This window comes from Sebastes umbrosus, chromosome 2 (genome assembly GCF_015220745.1).
Source record: "Sebastes umbrosus isolate fSebUmb1 chromosome 2, fSebUmb1.pri, whole genome shotgun sequence".
Taxonomy (NCBI): Eukaryota; Metazoa; Chordata; class Actinopteri; order Perciformes; family Sebastidae; genus Sebastes; species Sebastes umbrosus.
Genome location: NC_051270.1, coordinates 10,233,095 through 10,250,207, shown reverse-complemented (window position 1 = coordinate 10,250,207; position 17,113 = coordinate 10,233,095). Strand labels below are relative to the sequence as shown.

Sequence of the window (17,113 nt, the reverse complement as noted above, 5' to 3'; positions counted from 1 at the left end):
GCTTAACTTCAAGATGTGCACAGTTATCTAAACAAGATCAAGTACAACCTGGACAGATCTCCATGCAGACACAGGAAGAACATGCAAACTCCGCACAGAAACATTTTCTGTCTTCAGAAAATATGTATTTTTCTTTAATGGTAACTCACTGTGAAAAGGTTGACTTTCTCCCTTTTCAATAGGTCCTGTTCTCCAACATTTACAGTGTTTTTTTCGTCTGCTTAATTATGAATTTCCGTCCAATGTTTCAGTTTATTTGATTCAGTATCATGCAAACTTGTTCATAAACTTCCATATACAGTAGAGTGCTCCAGGGATGACGTATTTATGTAGGCCAACCAGGAAGTTAACATCGCCCTGGTTCCCTTGACAAAAAGCCAATGGGATTATTCCATTAGGTTTTGGATTATTGCAGAAAATAAGCTCTGTGGCAAACACACGTTTATGATACTTACACATTTTGTTCAGCAAGATATTCTTCACAAATGAACACCACTACTATGATATTTAAAGTGTAATCGCCAGAAGTAAAAAGCTAACGTTAGGCTATAAACGAACTACACCACGGTCACATGAACGCGAGTATAAACACAACGAGGCTGTGAAGGCGGACGAGTTGGTGTGATGGTGTTTTGTAGTCTCTTTTTGCCACCTGTTAGCAACAGCCTTTTTTTAAGACATATGAAAGTTTAAAAATTCACAAATGGGGTTAGTAAGTATTGATTTATTTTATGTCGTAGAACAAAACGTTAAAATCTCTTCAGCTTGTGTTAACCACAGACCTTATTTGAGGCTAGATGCCTGAAAACCCCCATTAAAAAAAACAAAACATTGATGAGATGAGGGGACACGTAAGTCCTAAAATGCCAACTAATTCCCGGGTTTTAGGACTCATTCCTGTATTCACACCTTGGAGATGTTCAGTGTGACCAAACTGTACTACTGGGTGCTGATCAGAGCAGATGGTGCTCGAGCGCTTGACTCAAAGGCACCTTGTGATTATTGTTTGTTATTGTTTTGCCAAGACTTTGACAGCTGATTAGAAATGTGTGAGCAAGGTCACAAACCAAGCTCTTTTTCTTTCCTTTTGAATGCTACACTTCATTTATGCGAGGTGATATATAAATACGTTTTGTTTTTTTTCTTTAGGACAACACCATTTCTGACTTGCTATCAAGTCTGATAAAAAGATAATATCATTATAATGCCCACACACTAGTTATAACCATTTTTTATTATTTATTTTCATTATTATTTTATAAAAATGTGCTTCAGTTGTTGAGCTTTTCTAATTCAATATATCATAATGATATAATAATAACAATATGTCAAGTAATACCTGGAAACCTATCTGCTGTCTTGGTTGAAGCTCCAATGATGATGAATTGGAGATGTAAAACTTTGTTGACTCATAAGCTTGATCTTAGTGTCAGCGAGGCACTGTGGCAGAGGGAAATAAACGGCGCTATCCCCTGCCCACTGAGAATGAGCTAAAAGCAACACATCAACATACATTTTTTTCTACAACAAAAATGTTTGCCATTAGAAATATTTGAATGATGACGTAAAAGTTTTACACATCGGGGCTTTGAAGTCCCTGTGAAACAGAAGTCAGAGCCTCTTTAGCTTCTGTACTGTGAGTATTCCCCATTGAAACAGAGTATTTGAGCGGTGTGCAGCTACAAGAGGGATTTAAAATCAAATTCTTTGCATTTGATTGAACTGCTAAAAAGTGGGCGGGCTTAGAATGTAGTGCAATACGGAGCTACATCACACACACCTCCCTTGTCACTAGTTGCAGATTGATTGATTGATGGATGGATGTCACGATATTATTGTTTGAAACTGGTTGGTACTAGCTTACATAAGCACGTGTCATATTTTGTTTTACAGAAAGAAAAGATGATTGGCTTTTAAAATAAAAATACGAAGAAATGTATTTTTTTGTAATTTTTTTCCTTGCATATATTGTTAAATAGGTGCACAATATGACCGGGGATGTGGTCTAAAAGGGTTAAAAAGGCATTCCTTTAATTTCATCTCAACTTTAAGTGTACTTTATTAGGGTGCTTTCTGAGACAAACCACAACCTGCTGCAGTCAATGGAGTGTCATCTGTCCTACATATTCCTAATATGCAGTATTGTATAGCGACTCTTATTATAGTTATTTTTTTTATTTAATTTAATAGTTTTTATTTCATTGTATTTATATTACTCTGCAAATTGACCCTGAAAATGAAATGTAAGTTAGAAAGAGAAAAATATTGTGGCAGCGTCTTTCGACCAAGGATAATTGTGTGCTCTGTCCCAGTTAAATATCTTTTTGTTCAGTCGTTTCCCCTGGCAACGGGACAAGTGTTACCCAAGGTTAGGGGCAGTTCATCCAGTGATAGTGTGTGGATACAGCTGAAGTAAAGCCAGGTAAGCTGCAGGGTCCAGGGCTGGACACCGACAGCCTCACTCAACTCACAGCAGTATCACGTTAGCATGGTGTGTGTGTGAATACTGTATATGTGTGTGTGCACACGCAAAGTGAAACGGATGTGTTCACACACAGAGCACAGGCTATGGATGGGTCAAGCGAGGTCAGACTCAGATTGGTCTGGTCCAGGCAGAGGGGTGGGCGAGCTAGAGGCTTCTGTCTTTTACTTTCCCTCCTTCCTTCTCTCCTGCTCTTCTTTCTCGCACCATTTTCCTCACTACTTTTTTTTTTCTCTCACTTGCTTTCTCTCTTTTCCTCTTTTCCATCCTCTGCTGTCTCTCCATCTCTTTCCAACAGTTTCATTGTATCTACCCCCGCATCGCTCTCTCATCTCGCTCGCTCGCTCCCTCCCTTCCTCCCTCCCTCTACCCGTTAACCGTTGAAGGGTGAAGCGAGGTAACTAGGTCAGCCCCGGGTCAATTTTAAAGCAATGTGGCGGCCGCAGTCTATGTCCAGAACATGCCTCTGGTCTCTCTCCATCTCTCTCTCTCTCTCACGCACACACACACACATGCATAAAACACCAACATAAGCTATCACACAAAACATTAGTAAATGATCGCCCCTGGCACATCAACAGTCTGAAACCAGACAGCTAGTTGAATTAGGCAAAAAATTCCTCTCATACCACAGTAGCATTGGTTACATCTCTTCCAGCAGCATGGAAAATACTTAAATGTAATAAATATCTTTTAAAGTGTAGCAGTTGTAACTTAAAGTCTATAGATGTGAGGTTATATTATTTGAGGTTTCTTCTATAATTCACTTACTGCACAAGGATATGCAGCTATGCATAGTGATTTTCAAAATGTTTTTTTAACTGTAACTGGAGATAGCATGACATGGTATGGGTTTAATGTGATTACGGCTTGTTTTTATTGCAAGATATCTGAAGTACGACTTTGTTTCTTTAACACATTTAGGGTAGAAAATCGAATAAAATTAGCAATTTATGATGTAATTTTGTTTTTTGGAAAAAGAAATACACCGCTAGTTATAATGAAACTTCCTCCGGGCAAATGATATATTTAGTGAATGGACTTGATAAAAAGGTGGAGAATAAATGGAGAGTAGTAACTGGGCCACATCACTACATGGCAGCTTATTATTCACTGTGTGTTCACAATGTGTATAGATTAGGGCTGTCAATTGATAAAAATATTTAATCACGATTAATCACATGATTGTCCATAGTTAATTGCAATTAATTGCAAATTAATCACATTTTTGTATCTGTTCAAAATGTACCTTAAAGGGAGATTTGTCAAGTATTTAATGTTCTTATCAACATGCGAGTGGGCAAATATGCTTGCTTTATGCAAATGTATGTATATATTCATTATTGGAAATCAATTAACAACACAAAACAATGACAAATATTCTCCAGAAACCCTCAAAGTTACTGCATTTAGCATAAAAAATATGCTCAAATCATAACATGGCAAACTGCAGCCCAACAGGCAACAACAGCTGTCAGTGTGTCAGTGTGCTGACTTGACTATGATTTGCACCAAACTGCATGTGATTATCATAAAGTGGGCATGTCTGTAAAGGGGGAGACTCGTGGGTACCCATAGAACCCATTTTCATTCATATATCTTAAGGTCAGAGGTCAAGGGACCCCTTTGAAAATTGCCATGACAGTTTTTCAGTTTTTCCTACAGCTAACACGAGTACAGTTTTATTGAGGAAGCAGTGGTCTTTTTGAAGAATACCAGCACTAACGAAACCGCTAGTATGTGGCAAATGTTAACAATCATTCAAAATATACTGTATATCATTTGTTTACAGTAATTATGATAATATCTAATATTTAATATTGACTTTGTTTAAAAGTAGAAAAATTATACTTTTGAATTGAAAGACGAGCAGTGAGTTCAGTTTCAGTGTTTCCCCTTTTAACCTCTGATTCCCGAACTTTCTACCTGACTTTTTCCCCCCTCTTAACTGTGTCGCCAGCTGGCCAGAGGTGCTCGCTATCTCTGCCTGTGCTGAATGTATTTTTTTCTCCCTTTCCCTCCCACTCTCGCAAGCCCCTGCAGTGGATCTCTGGGAAAAATGGCCTCTGTCTTTTTTCAGTAGCTTGAACAGTAATATAGCATGTGTCAGGGAATGGAAAACAAGGCTAAAAAATATGCAGCAAGAAGCAAACTGGTAGGAATGGATGGCTGAGCCCGAGGCCGAGCCTTTGGCTGCTACCAAGGAAGGAAGTGACTCTAATAGCCCAGCACAGCCCCCCCCACCCCCCCTGCTCCTTCTTCTTCTTCTACCACTACATCTCCTTCTTCTAAACTACTTTTTCACCGCAGTCTTGACTTCTTATTGCCTTTGTCTTGCAAGCAAATGTAGGTCATGTACAGTGACAGAAATCCATCCTCCTTATTGATTCTCAGAGCAGTGTGTCGGGATAGCCATTGTAGCATTCATCATTCTTCTAAATATTCTGCATCTATCCTGCTTTATTACTGCAGATATTTTTCAGTATCTTACAGTAGAATAGAAATCAGTACACAAAACTCAAGTGGCTCTCGGCCGGCTTGACTATGGATCGTTTCTTCTCAACTAACAAAGTCTGCGAGGGGAGCAAAAGTAGATTTTCCCCCCGAACAATTCCTCTTGGGGATGGTGTAAAAGTGCAGAATGTGGTTCAGCAGGCATGCAGTTACATATACTTTTTAATCTCCCGTCTCACTTACAAATTGTTTCATTCTTTGAAATACTACAGTAAAGTATATCATTTGTCTTTCTTCCTCAGGGCATCAAGTCAGCGGGCGCCGTTGGTGGCCAGGTCCGGATGCCTGTGGTGATCGCACAGTCTGTCAGATCGCAAGGTAGGACATCTGCAGTCCTTCTCCAGCCTGAATTCAATCACATGTACAGTATCTGCCTTTTTTTTTTATTATTTCAGGCAGTTGTTCATGTCTCACTCAGAAGAACATATTTTAAAATTGTGCGAGACTAAAGTTCAGTTAAGGACAGACTTCTGGTAGGTTTGACTTTCAGCTTCCCATCTTTGAAGAAGTCCTCCGACACACACTTTGCTTCTGTTTCTGGCCTGCAACTTTTACTTCTCCCAGCAAGGGAGCATGCTTGGCCGGATATTTCAAGATTTTCAAACTCAGTCTGACCTCCTGGTTAAATAAAAAAGCCAGCAAAGTAGGTTAAACAAAGATAGCCATTAGTGAAACCCTAAATGATCTCTCAGTAAGCTGTAAGATGTGTAAACAGGCAGGAGCCACAGAGAGAACAGGTGTTTTTTTTTTTTTCCCTGTCTGGTTATAAAGCCTTCTCAAACATTTGCGCTGCTGCTTACTCACACTGATTCACAAACACTCTTCCCACAGAAGCCCACAAATATCGCCCCAACACCAACCGGGCGTAACGCTCCCCTAAGAGAGCTGTGTGCTCTCAGGTGGTGTGTGTAATGTGTGTACGTGTTTGTACCTGTTTTTTGCTTGTGTGCGTACGTGCGTGTGTGTGTGTGTGTGTGTGCGCGCGATCGGAGGTGCATACAAATTTGATCTGCCCCCTTTCCCAAGATTGCCTGCAGTGAAAGATCTGTAGGTTGTTTTATGCCCATAAATTGGAATGCGGGGATAGTTCTAAAAATACTTTTCTGTGCCTCTTGGCGAGGAACATGCCTGTTAAAATCAAGTTTAAATTCACTCTGGCAGTCCTTGTGCCTCTCTGGAAAACGTGTCTCGGAGCAGGATGCGGTTTAGGAGTGTAAGGAGAGCCGGTGAAGCGCAGTGATATTGACAGAGCGACGCTCTACGCACCAACCTGGGGAGAGCGACAGTAGCGCTCCCCTCCTCCATCTACCCCTGCGAGGTTGACAGAGACAGTTGAAGGTAGTCGTTAGACAGGAGGATATTTGACGCAGATAGAAGGGGACGTTTCAATGATGACATTACTCCTTTACTGTTTTGTTTAGTGTGTTCTTCTTTGTTTTTATCCCTCCTTTTCTTAACAGGCACAATGGGGAAGGGAGGCTTCATCCAAGCAGGCAAAAGTCCCGTGGGCCTCGCTGTTCAGATCTCTGGGAATCAGAAAAACAAGCTCAACGACCCCGGAGGAGGTTCTTTCAGGTACATCTCTTCTCGCCAGGAGACCGCTGTTGTTCCTGGCAGTCGTCACATGGGGGCAGCATTTCACTAAGATGCCCCCGCATGACTACAGGCTACACTCTCAGCTAAGGCTACGAGTGTTCATCCCAGTGGCCACCTGGCAGCCTGGCTGGTTGATCGGTGGTCCTCTCTCTTTCTCTCTCTCTCTCTGCGCCCACCACATAGCAACACACAGCCAGCCAATACATCACCCTCACGGTCGCCCTCCTTGTGTCAGTGTCACAACTCATCGACAGAATTACAAACGAGCTACATCTTAATTTAGAAATAAGGTAATTGTGTCCAGATGGTTGGAATTTCTGGATGCGGTTCTGAAAATACCTCTCGGTTAAGTCAAACATACGGTATTTAGCCCGCAGCTTTGCTCTCTCTCCGTCTCAGCTTCAGCTGGGCTTTTGTCTCAAAACATAAAAGGTTCATCGCCCACATGCTGGCCTTTGTGGTTCATGTTCTGTGTGAGTCTTTGTGTATTTGTGTTTGTCTGTGCAGCATATACGTGCTAGTGTGTGTGTGTGTTTATGTTTTGCATGTATGCCTCTATTTCTCTGTGTTTGTTTGTGTCCCTGCTTGGGTGCACATGAACATATGTGTATATCCTAAAGATCTGAGAATATTGTTTATGTGTGTATGCGTGTATTGACAGGAGCAGGGGGTTTAGGATTGCCCTGGTGTGACCGGGCCGGGGCAAGAAGAGTCTGGGTCACATGGGCCAACGGGTTCATGGTAATGGCTCCCGTCTCCTGAGGGGAAAGGCAGCGCCCGAGGCTCTGATTGATAAACCAATAAATCTTTAGCTTGCGTTGGTAATTAAGCTGTCAGGCTCGCTTGTTACTGTCGACCTTTTTCCCCCCGCGGTGATCACAGTGGCCCTCCACACACAAACACACTGGTTTCAACATAAGCCCAATAACGCACAGCAACACTGTCACGCAAGAAGCAAGTCACTGATATTTTGTAGCATATTTTCCTTTCATCCAGGTCAGGTGATAATCTGCACTTGTGTGTTAAAGAAGCTAAATGCCCGGTCCTTAAACAGCACACTTGCTTCCATCCATGTGTTTGTCTCTACATGCCGGTAGCTTGTTTCCTTCCGACAAACACGCTCTCGCTGAACTTCCTCGACTCACAATTGTAATTTAAGTCAAATATGAGTTTGCTGGGGCTGATATTGATTTTAATGTTTAATGAGTGATGGACCTCTGTTGACATCCTCTTCATTTCCAATTTTTGTTTTGTGTTGCTTTGCTCCTCTTCAGTCAGCATTTCTGAGCATCTTGGAAACCGCTGTGCAAAATTATCTTTTGTTATTTATTATTAGTTTATAGTGCAAACAGAGTGCATTAAACTCTTTACTTTTTGAAGGTTTCGGCTGAACCTTATAGTTGGTTACTGTTGGACTGTCTGAAACCTCTCAGTCTCATTTGCTGTTTATTGTTTGCTGTCGTTTTTCTTACCTGAGGATACAAACATGTTGGAGCAGAGCCCAGTGTTCGTCGGACGCCATTGTGTCTTCATACCAGAAACCTGCAACATGAACATAATGGCTTGACCTGTGAACAGAGGTGGCTGCTGTGTTTCCTGTCAATCACAATGGGAAAAAAAACATATATTTGCTTTTAGGAGTTGTTCAAAGTTACCTATGGGTTTCTTCTCACAACATGCTATCGGCATTGTTTTGACATGATTTTACTACTTACAACTCAACAAATGTTTAACATAAGAGAGGAGCAAACATCAGAAAAAGTATGAAAGTGATCGCAAGAAAGAAAAAAAATAATCCACTGAGCTCTGCCGGCCTGGTCTGCTTCGTGTTCAGCTGTTAGTCGGGGACTGATGTGTGTGTATGGTTGTCACTCTGAGCCACTGGTCCCAGCGGGCCGGCTGTAGCACAAACACACACATACACACTGCGGGGCTTGTGGGGTTTCCAGTGCAGCTACAGCCTTCTGTGTAAGCGCTTGTGTCAGTGTGTGTGTGGATGTGTGTGTAGTTTACAGTACAGAGTGAAAGCAGCTGTCTCTGTGCCCCCCCCCCTCTCATCCCCTCCTCATCTCTCTGTAAACACTCAACATCCGCTGTAATCACAGGCGAGCCAGCCGAGGCCCTCAGCCCTCTGCCAACCTCCGAGCTCAGGCTCAGCCCTCCGATCCAACCCTGTCCTACATGCTGGACACACATCCATCCGTGCGCATAAACACACAAACACATGCATAGTTGAATAGGAAAAGACACATAGGGAACAAAAGTTTTTGTTCATCAGTCACTGTTGCCAGTGTCCCACCAGCCCTTTTCCATCATTTACCAGCAAAGTGAGTTGATTCTGCCGTTGTGGTTACATCCTCAGTTGCTCTCTAAATTGCCAAATGTGATGCGCCTATTTTGCTAAAAAAGCTTTATAAATAAATTGGACTCAATTAGAACATAAAAGTGACCTCCCAACAGTTGTTGATGCAGAGACTTGGAAACAGAGCAGCCACAAGATTAGATTACGTTCAGAGTGGGTGCTCTGCCACTATAAAGTTGCTCCAAAAAATCCATGGAAAAAAATGGTGGCACTCCAAAAATAGGAAAGTCTGGAATGCTAATATATTTTTATTGACGGCCTCATCAAACTGAGGTATTTTGGCATACACCTTCATCAAAACATCTACATAACACCCAGCCAGGATGCTTGTGAATAACTGTAGTCTGAGCGTGGGTGGTCTGTTCAATTAATAGTGTTTGTTGCTGGGTTTATTGGCCCCTCTTGTGCCACCAGTCATCCATTGGGCCATAAACACACATCCCATCAGCTGCCCAGTGAACCCCTGGCTGCCTCATGGAGAATACTTCTCCAGTGGTCCATGTCTCTCAGTGAGGGCGCAACAAGCCTGGATGGCCTGTGCGTTAGTCACAGGGATCAATCAGCGCCCCCCCGCCTGGGCACAGGGACCTTTATCCAGCGGGGGTGGGGGGTTGGTGCGATGGTGGAGAGGGGCGCAGGAGATCTGCACCCCCATCTTTCCACACGCTCAAACACACAGCCTCTAAATGGCAATGCAATCCTCTCACCACCACCTATGGCGTGCCCTCTGTGAAACACAGGCTTGATATGGAAACGACATGCATATGTATTCATGTGACCGCCGGCTCTATGTCCCCGAGCCAACCCAAACCAATAACTGAGAGGCTGCTCTTTAGCTTCTGTGGAAGCTAATTACATCTCTGCTTTATTAGCGCGGAGGTATAGTCGGGAATATTTTGCATTTCATATCTCATTCCCTCCTTTTAATGTCAGACCTGTCTTTGGCATTCTCATTTGATTTGAAGCCTGGCGATCCCAAACAGCCAGAAATCAGACCATCCAAGAAAAAGAAACAGAATATTACTAGTGTTCTTGGATACTGGGTGATGCTTTATGTACTTATGCAGTGTAGTAACCTCTCTGCCCTGACTTACTGCTGACATTTTTTTGCATGTTACCTAACAGATTCAATGTAGATTTTTGTGCATCAACAGTACTGATACTTGCACTGTAAACACTCACTGGTGAAAATAAGAACACTTACTTTCATCCCATCAATTGAGCTAAACTTATATGACTTCATGTGGCTTATTCCCTATTTCATTAGGGCTATATGAACAGATAACTAGAGGCAACGGAACAAAATTATAAATTCACTTTCATGTTTTTTTTTTATAGGGATACATAAGCAGATTATATTTGCTAGATAGACTAATGCCACATATCGTAACTTGCACATCATTACCTGAGCCAGTTTGCAGGAAATACACATGTTAATACATTTAAAGGAACAGTGTGTAGCATTTAGGGGGATCTATTGGCAGAATTGGAATATAATATTATTAAGTATTTTTTCTTTAGTGTTTAATCACCTAAAAATATGAATTGTTGTGTTTTCGTTACCTTAGAATGAGTAGTTTATATCTACCTAGAGAGCGGGTCCTCTTCACGGAGCCGGCCGCCATGTTTCTACAGTAGCCCAGAACAGACAAACCAAACACTGGCTCTAGATAGTTTTCATGTTTTTGCGTCACCCACCGTAATTCTGCTACACACTTGACACATGGGAGAAGTTTCAGCTGGTTGCAATCTGCAACCTCACCGCTAGATGCCGCCAGATCTGACCTAAAAAAGGAATAACAACTTCAATATTTATGTGTATGAATAGTATGCAATTAATGTATGATTTATATAAAATTCTAACCCGTTGTGATGTCTCCTGCCAACCTCAGAAATGTAGGTGCCTTGGTAAGCTTTGCATGGTACTTAAGTAGGAGATTAGATTTGTCCAAAAAGAGACATTTTTGAGAGATATTTTTTTTTGTATTCATCTATTATAATAGTGAATTTGTCCACAGTGTTTTTCATTCTGTTGCTCAACATGTGAAAAGGATAAGGTCATCAACCTGACTGGTACATTTAACCTGACTACATGTATAGATTTAAGCTGTGGGGGTAGCAGCGTTTCTTTTTTACCTGAGTGAACATGGCCTCGGGCATGTGTCTTTTTAGGACAGGCCAAGTTATTCATGAAGATGTGATGAAGAAAGGTGCAGACTGAGGTGCAGCGCGGGGTATAATCCTGCGTATCCATGCTTGTGTTGTTATGTAGATCCTCCCTGTGAAGGCATAATTAGACCGGAGTAGAGGAGGAAGAGAGGAGAGAAGGTAGAGGTGTGTGAGGTTCAGGGAGATGCTCTAATCATCTTTGTCAACCTCCCGCTGTGGTGTCAAGTTTCATATCGGGTCTCTGTGGCCGCACCGAGGAGCAGGAGGGCCTCAGTGGGGTGGAGTTGGCTGACGGCGAGTGCCCACGCTCAGACGCCTGAAAGAACTCGGTGTCCCGCGCTGCACACACATGCATACACAAAAGCACAGCGGCACATGCACAAGCTCTGTCGCAACCAACATCGGTGGCATGAACGTAAATGACTGTGGAGGTGAGCCAGTGAGTGGCGAGAGGCCACTCTGTGTGTGTTCTGTGGTTCTTTGTTCCCTCCGTCAAAGCAACTCAGAAAATCCGCTGCTCGCTCTGGGCCAGTCCTGTAAGCACAACACGTCACCGCTCAGCTAATTCAGGCCAGAATCACAATCATTACTTGCCAAGTACAATAATTGTAGAGGAATTTGTCCCGGTGACAACTCACAAAGAAAGTTCCAGCCTTTGAAGGATGCAGGGATCTCATTTACTGTCAAATGCAATGACCCAAACACAAATTATGCATGTTTACCCTCGTCCACGTCTCTGCTAATATGAAATAACATGTAAACAATGTGAAGTCAGCGTTACGACTGCGAGAAAATGACCAGTACATCAAGAAAATACAAAGCAAAGTGCGGCAAAGTGGCGTGCAAATGGAGTTTGTTGACATTAGTACATGGCCAGATTCATCACAGCTCTGTGCCAATCCTCAGGAGCATCCTTACCGAGCTAAGCTCCGTCCAAACGCTCTTCATCTCCCCGCCTCACAGAGCGCCGACACAAATAGACCCCGCGATGGGAATTCTGTGCCATTATGACCAAAGCATAGCCCTCTGTAACAAAATGAATGCATATTGTCAATCAAGGAAATATTCATGAATATAAGCAGGAATATATTGTGATAATGTTGGGACATGAATACTGATATTGAGTAAGGGTACGGGTTTGTTTACAAGGCTTTTCCTCCATGGCCAAACCTAATTCTTTTTTTCTATAGTGGATCGAGCAGCATTGTGCCTTTTCTCTTAAGGATTTTTGTTTTTTTTACATTTTGTTACGACTATTTCCCTCCGCAATACAGATTACTATAAGCAGTTTCTTCTAATTGTGGAGGGTGCAGACAAACCAACCAGTAGGAGTCACTAATGCTGCGACAAGGACAAGATCCCTAAAGACTGCTTCCCAAACGGGCCTCTCCCCTGCGCTATGCAGGCGCCATAATCAGTGTGCGACCTTCACTGACTTTAGTAACTTTAGTTCACCCTGAATTACCTTGTACCTCTGCTGTGCCTCTATTTTGGAGTGTCTTCAAAATCTGTAATCCTAACCAGATAAAGGACATCAAATTTGCCAGAATGCATTAGCTATTTTTATGCCTCCGCGCCGGCATCAGCCCCGCCCGGAGGCATTATGTTTTCGGGTTGTACGTACCATTCTCATGAACACGATATCCCAGGAATGCCTCAAGGGATATTCTTCAAATTTGGCATAAACATCCACTGGGACTCCAAAATGAACTGAGTAGATTTTGGTGGTCAAAGGTCACTGTGACCTTACGTCCGTCCCATTCTCGTGAATATGATCTCTCAGGAACGCCTGGAGGGAATTTCTTCAAATTTGGAACAAACGTCCACTTGGACTCAAGGATGAACTGATTAGAATTTGGTACTGTGACCTCACAAAACACGTTTTTGGTCATAACTCAAGCATTCATATGCTAATTATGACAATTTCACACAAATGTCTTAATAGGATAAAATAGTGAAGTGATGACATTTTGGACAGACATGGATGTAAATTGCAACTTGACTGGTAGCTAAATTACTGCTATAGCAGTATAGGTATGAACTATCCTACTCTGCCTGTTATTGGCTAGTACTCACTGCCTTCGTTGGTTGGGTTGGTTAGGTTGGTTAGGTTTAGGCATGAGGAGTGAGATTGGTTTGGGTCAGGGTAAGAATATCATGGTAAGCCAATCAGAGGCAGAGTAGGGCTAGCCTTCACTATAGTAGGATTCGTAATATCGCTGACTGGTTGGTGGAGGCATACAACCGCGAGGCGTTACTTCTATTTCTATTTGGGGGTCTATAAAAGATTTGTTTACTTAATCACTTAATACTCTTGAAGAAGAGATCCTTTAGTTAGGATTCTAAATTAGAAGTTAATGTTTTCCATTGTGTGTATTTTGCTAATCGACCATCTCTCATGTTGCAGGGATGACGATGACATCAATGACGTGGCCTCCATGGCCGGGGTGAACCTGAACGAGGAGAGCGCAAGAATACTCGCCACCAACTCTGAACTAGTGGGAACGCACATCCGCTCATGTAAAGACGAGGCCTTTCTCCATCCGGGACTGCTCCATCGACGGATTCTGGAAACAGGTAAGATAAGTGCGCCTTGCCCAGACTCACAAACATTTAACTGTTAGATGTTCTTACAGCCTCTCAGAAATAAAGTGGTTATTATAGCAGCAGACAAAATGTACCTCCAATCTTCACATCTAAACAACAATCCAAAACTGAAAAACCCAGGCTGTAGTAGTGATGAAATCACTAACTGTTGTCTTTTGCGTCAGGAACATGTTGTTTCTGTATTTGTGTCATCACTAAAGACAGTTTTGATTTTCTCTCCTTCAGTGGTTCAGGCTGAGCCTTTTCTTGTTTGGCCTCGGTTTAAATTTGATACACTTAACAATTCTTTCACCTCCTTTAATGAATTCTTCAGTGGCTGTCTGAACTCACTGGACCCCAGGCACACACATAAATACTTTATGGGTTTGTCTTTTGAAGGCTGGCTGTCAGATTGTCCTCTGGACTAAAGGAACAGAGTTTAGAGGAATAAGACTTGGCAGCGAGATTTTGATTCTTTCTCTCTTTTTAGTGGATCTTGACACTCCGAAGGCACACAGTATTGCGTGTGCTAATCGATACAGGCGGAGAGGTCTTGGTCGGTTTGCAGCATCACATGAGAGTGATAGTGTCTTCATTACCTCTTTTCGCTACCGGCAGTCAGTTTTATTGCTTGAAATACACTTTAGGCTCTCGCTGCACAGTGAAACCTGTGAAAACGTGTAATGAGCGTTATTACTCAAGATAAAACTGTGCCTAGCATCTTGCTCCTGTGCGTCAGATCAAAAAACACACAGCATAATTCCACGTGACGGGGAGTCTAGCGCCCTCATCTCGTTTTATCTCAATTAAAGTATCTGTAGAGTAGCACGGAACCCTGCGGGTCATGATTCGTTACGTGGACTCTTGGCATGGTTGTTATCCCGTCACCTCGGGGCAGAGGGGTTGTTTAAAAATATAAATCTTTCCTCAGGGGGGGCACGCAGCATGATGCAGGGCAGGAGGCTAGGGCGCCCCCTGCTGGGGAAGTGGCACTTATGCAGCTTTGTTGTGTCAGTGATTGGCCTCTCTGCGCTCTCAGCTGACAGCAGTCCGAGGGAGGCTCCACCGGCCTGCCAGCTCCACTCAATCAGAAAGCCTCGGCTGCACCTCTTTACTGTACAAGTACCAAGTTCGACTCTGCTCTGCCTTCTCGTTTACTGTGGAACATCCTGCTAAAACTTCACCTCTGGTTGCCCCTTCAAAAAGATGGGTCCCAGCATCTTTCTTTTCAATCGAGACCTAATTCCCCCTTTCCTTTTCCCCCTTTATTTCTTTTGATTCCAGGAGAGGATGCCTCTTTCTATCCCCGTCTTTATTTTCCTCTTCATGTCTCCCTGTGTCTCCTTTCCTCTCCTCTCTCATTTATCCCCTCCAAACAAACACCGCCCTCCTCTCCCCAAACCTCTCTCTCCCTCCCTTCATACATGTAACTCTCTAGGCTGGTCCTTGAGCTGGGTGTGGGGGGGGCAGTTACATTTCTGAAGCCACAAAACAGCACTCCACCTCCCTCATTTCAGGAACCAGAACACAAGCACAGCTGGAAGCTCTCTAGAAAAGCTCCTCAAAGTAATGATAGTCCACTGATACTTTTATGGTCCACACACACACACACACACACACACACACACACACACACGCTTAACAGGGAACACACAGGTTTTCATATCTGCTGAAAATGTCTTAAAAAAATAAAATTCTACAACCTGAAAATATATTAAAATAATCATTTGTGGATTGATTATTATTTCAGTGTCATTCTCAAACATATCTTGATAGCACAATCGAGAGATGATAGCAACGACACAAAAAATGGTTCATTCTGATTGGATGCTATGTGTTCTCAAGTATAATTTCCTGCAACTGGAACATGATTCACTTTCAAAACAAAGGAAGTGTCTCATGCTGCGCTCACATCATGTCAGTTTTACCATGAAACTAGCATGACCTGCTACTGGGGAAAAAACACAGGTCAACACAAACACTCTAATTGTAAGACATGTGCTCCGATATCTCTCTTGGCGCCAGAAGAAGAGTGTGTTTAACCATTAAACAATGTGACTGGTCTCTGGAGTGTCTAATTTGTGCACAATGGCATAATAATCAACTGATATTTTAATTACCAGTATAGCTATTAAACTACAGTATCTAAGGAGCACGTCGCAGCATGATGCAGTCACTGAAGTCTCACTTTGCTTGACACAAATGTTAGCTGCTTGAGCTTGTTTGAGAGTAAATCATCAATGGAACAGAGACTAAGTAATCAAATTTATATGGCAAGCAGTTTTAAATACAGTTCTTTTTGTTCACCATGCTGTGGCATTTTTATGCTACATCACCTTTTAATCTGTCTTGAATGCAGTTCCTGTTGGCAAATCAAAATACCGCAAATCAATTTAAATGCATACAACCTGTAAAGGTTGTCAATACGATATTCAGAGCATTAATATAGCAGCAAACAACTATTTGCAATTGTAAAGATTTAGAGGAGTAATAGCGTCTTGAGCAGAGAATGAAGTCACTCTCCTTCTGTGCGTGTTGTAATCCGAGTTTGTTTGTGCTTTGTTCACGTAGCGGGCCAGCCATGCATGCATGTTGGTGCATTTGAGTCTCTCTGTTGTTCCCCACTGGGTAGCTAATCTCCAACGCTCTGCACTGCGCTCATACGGCGGTTACCACTGATAACGCTCAGCGGCGTCGCCGAAGCGTAGCACCCACCCTGCGGTTCCCCCCCAGGTTAACACTGTTAGCTCTGTCAGCCCTGTGGCAGTTGTTTGCACTGTTCGTGCTGTTAGCGCCGTTAGCTGCTAGCCGCCGGCTCACCCGTCGCCATGTTGAGAGCTGTGCGGAAGCAATCCCTCTGCTCTAAATATTGTATTGAGAACCTTTAAATAAAAACACAATAACTGTAGAGTATCAAAAAATTAAAAAAAATCATAATGGTTATAAGTAATACGTTTTATGTGCGTATTGTAGATCTTTAATAAGATCATGAGCACCTCGGCTATGGGTTCCACTGGATGTTTATGTGAGCCATTTCTTATTATTGACATCATATTTAAGATGTGTGTGGATATAACTTGATGCGATGGCATCTCTGCTATTTGAGGACGGAGTGGTCCTTGTGGTTTTACTGGACCTTGACTCCTGATGTGCAGTTTATCGTGATCAGGATGAAGATCAACATGTGCAAATCTGAGATCATGGTTCCTTCCCAGAAAAGTTAAATTGCTCAATTCAGGTGAGGGGGAGCAGCTGCCCCAAGAGGACTATATCAGGATTTTCATGGGTTATTATGTGTTTTGTGGGCAGAGAAAAGAACAAATCACATAGTTGCAGGTTTTATAGATATAAACTAGTATAGTTGGGTCATTCAGGACCTTTTCTATGTTCACTGCCAGCTACTT

General features: G+C 42.6%; 1 protein-coding gene across 5 annotated transcripts in view; it reads left to right on the top strand.

Moving 5' to 3' along the window:
• The window catches only part of LOC119476974 (transcription initiation factor TFIID subunit 4-like), a 96,410-nt gene that overhangs the window by 18,938 nt on the left and 60,359 nt on the right, over window positions 1-17,113 (top strand). For all 5 annotated transcript variants that reach the window (XM_037750724.1, XM_037750711.1, XM_037750719.1 and 2 more), the window contains 3 exons: window positions 5,239-5,314; window positions 6,457-6,571; window positions 13,531-13,700. In XM_037750724.1, coding sequence (XP_037606652.1) covers window positions 5,239-5,314; window positions 6,457-6,571; window positions 13,531-13,700 — 361 coding nt within the window. The remainder of the gene's footprint in view (window positions 1-5,238; window positions 5,315-6,456; window positions 6,572-13,530; window positions 13,701-17,113) is intronic.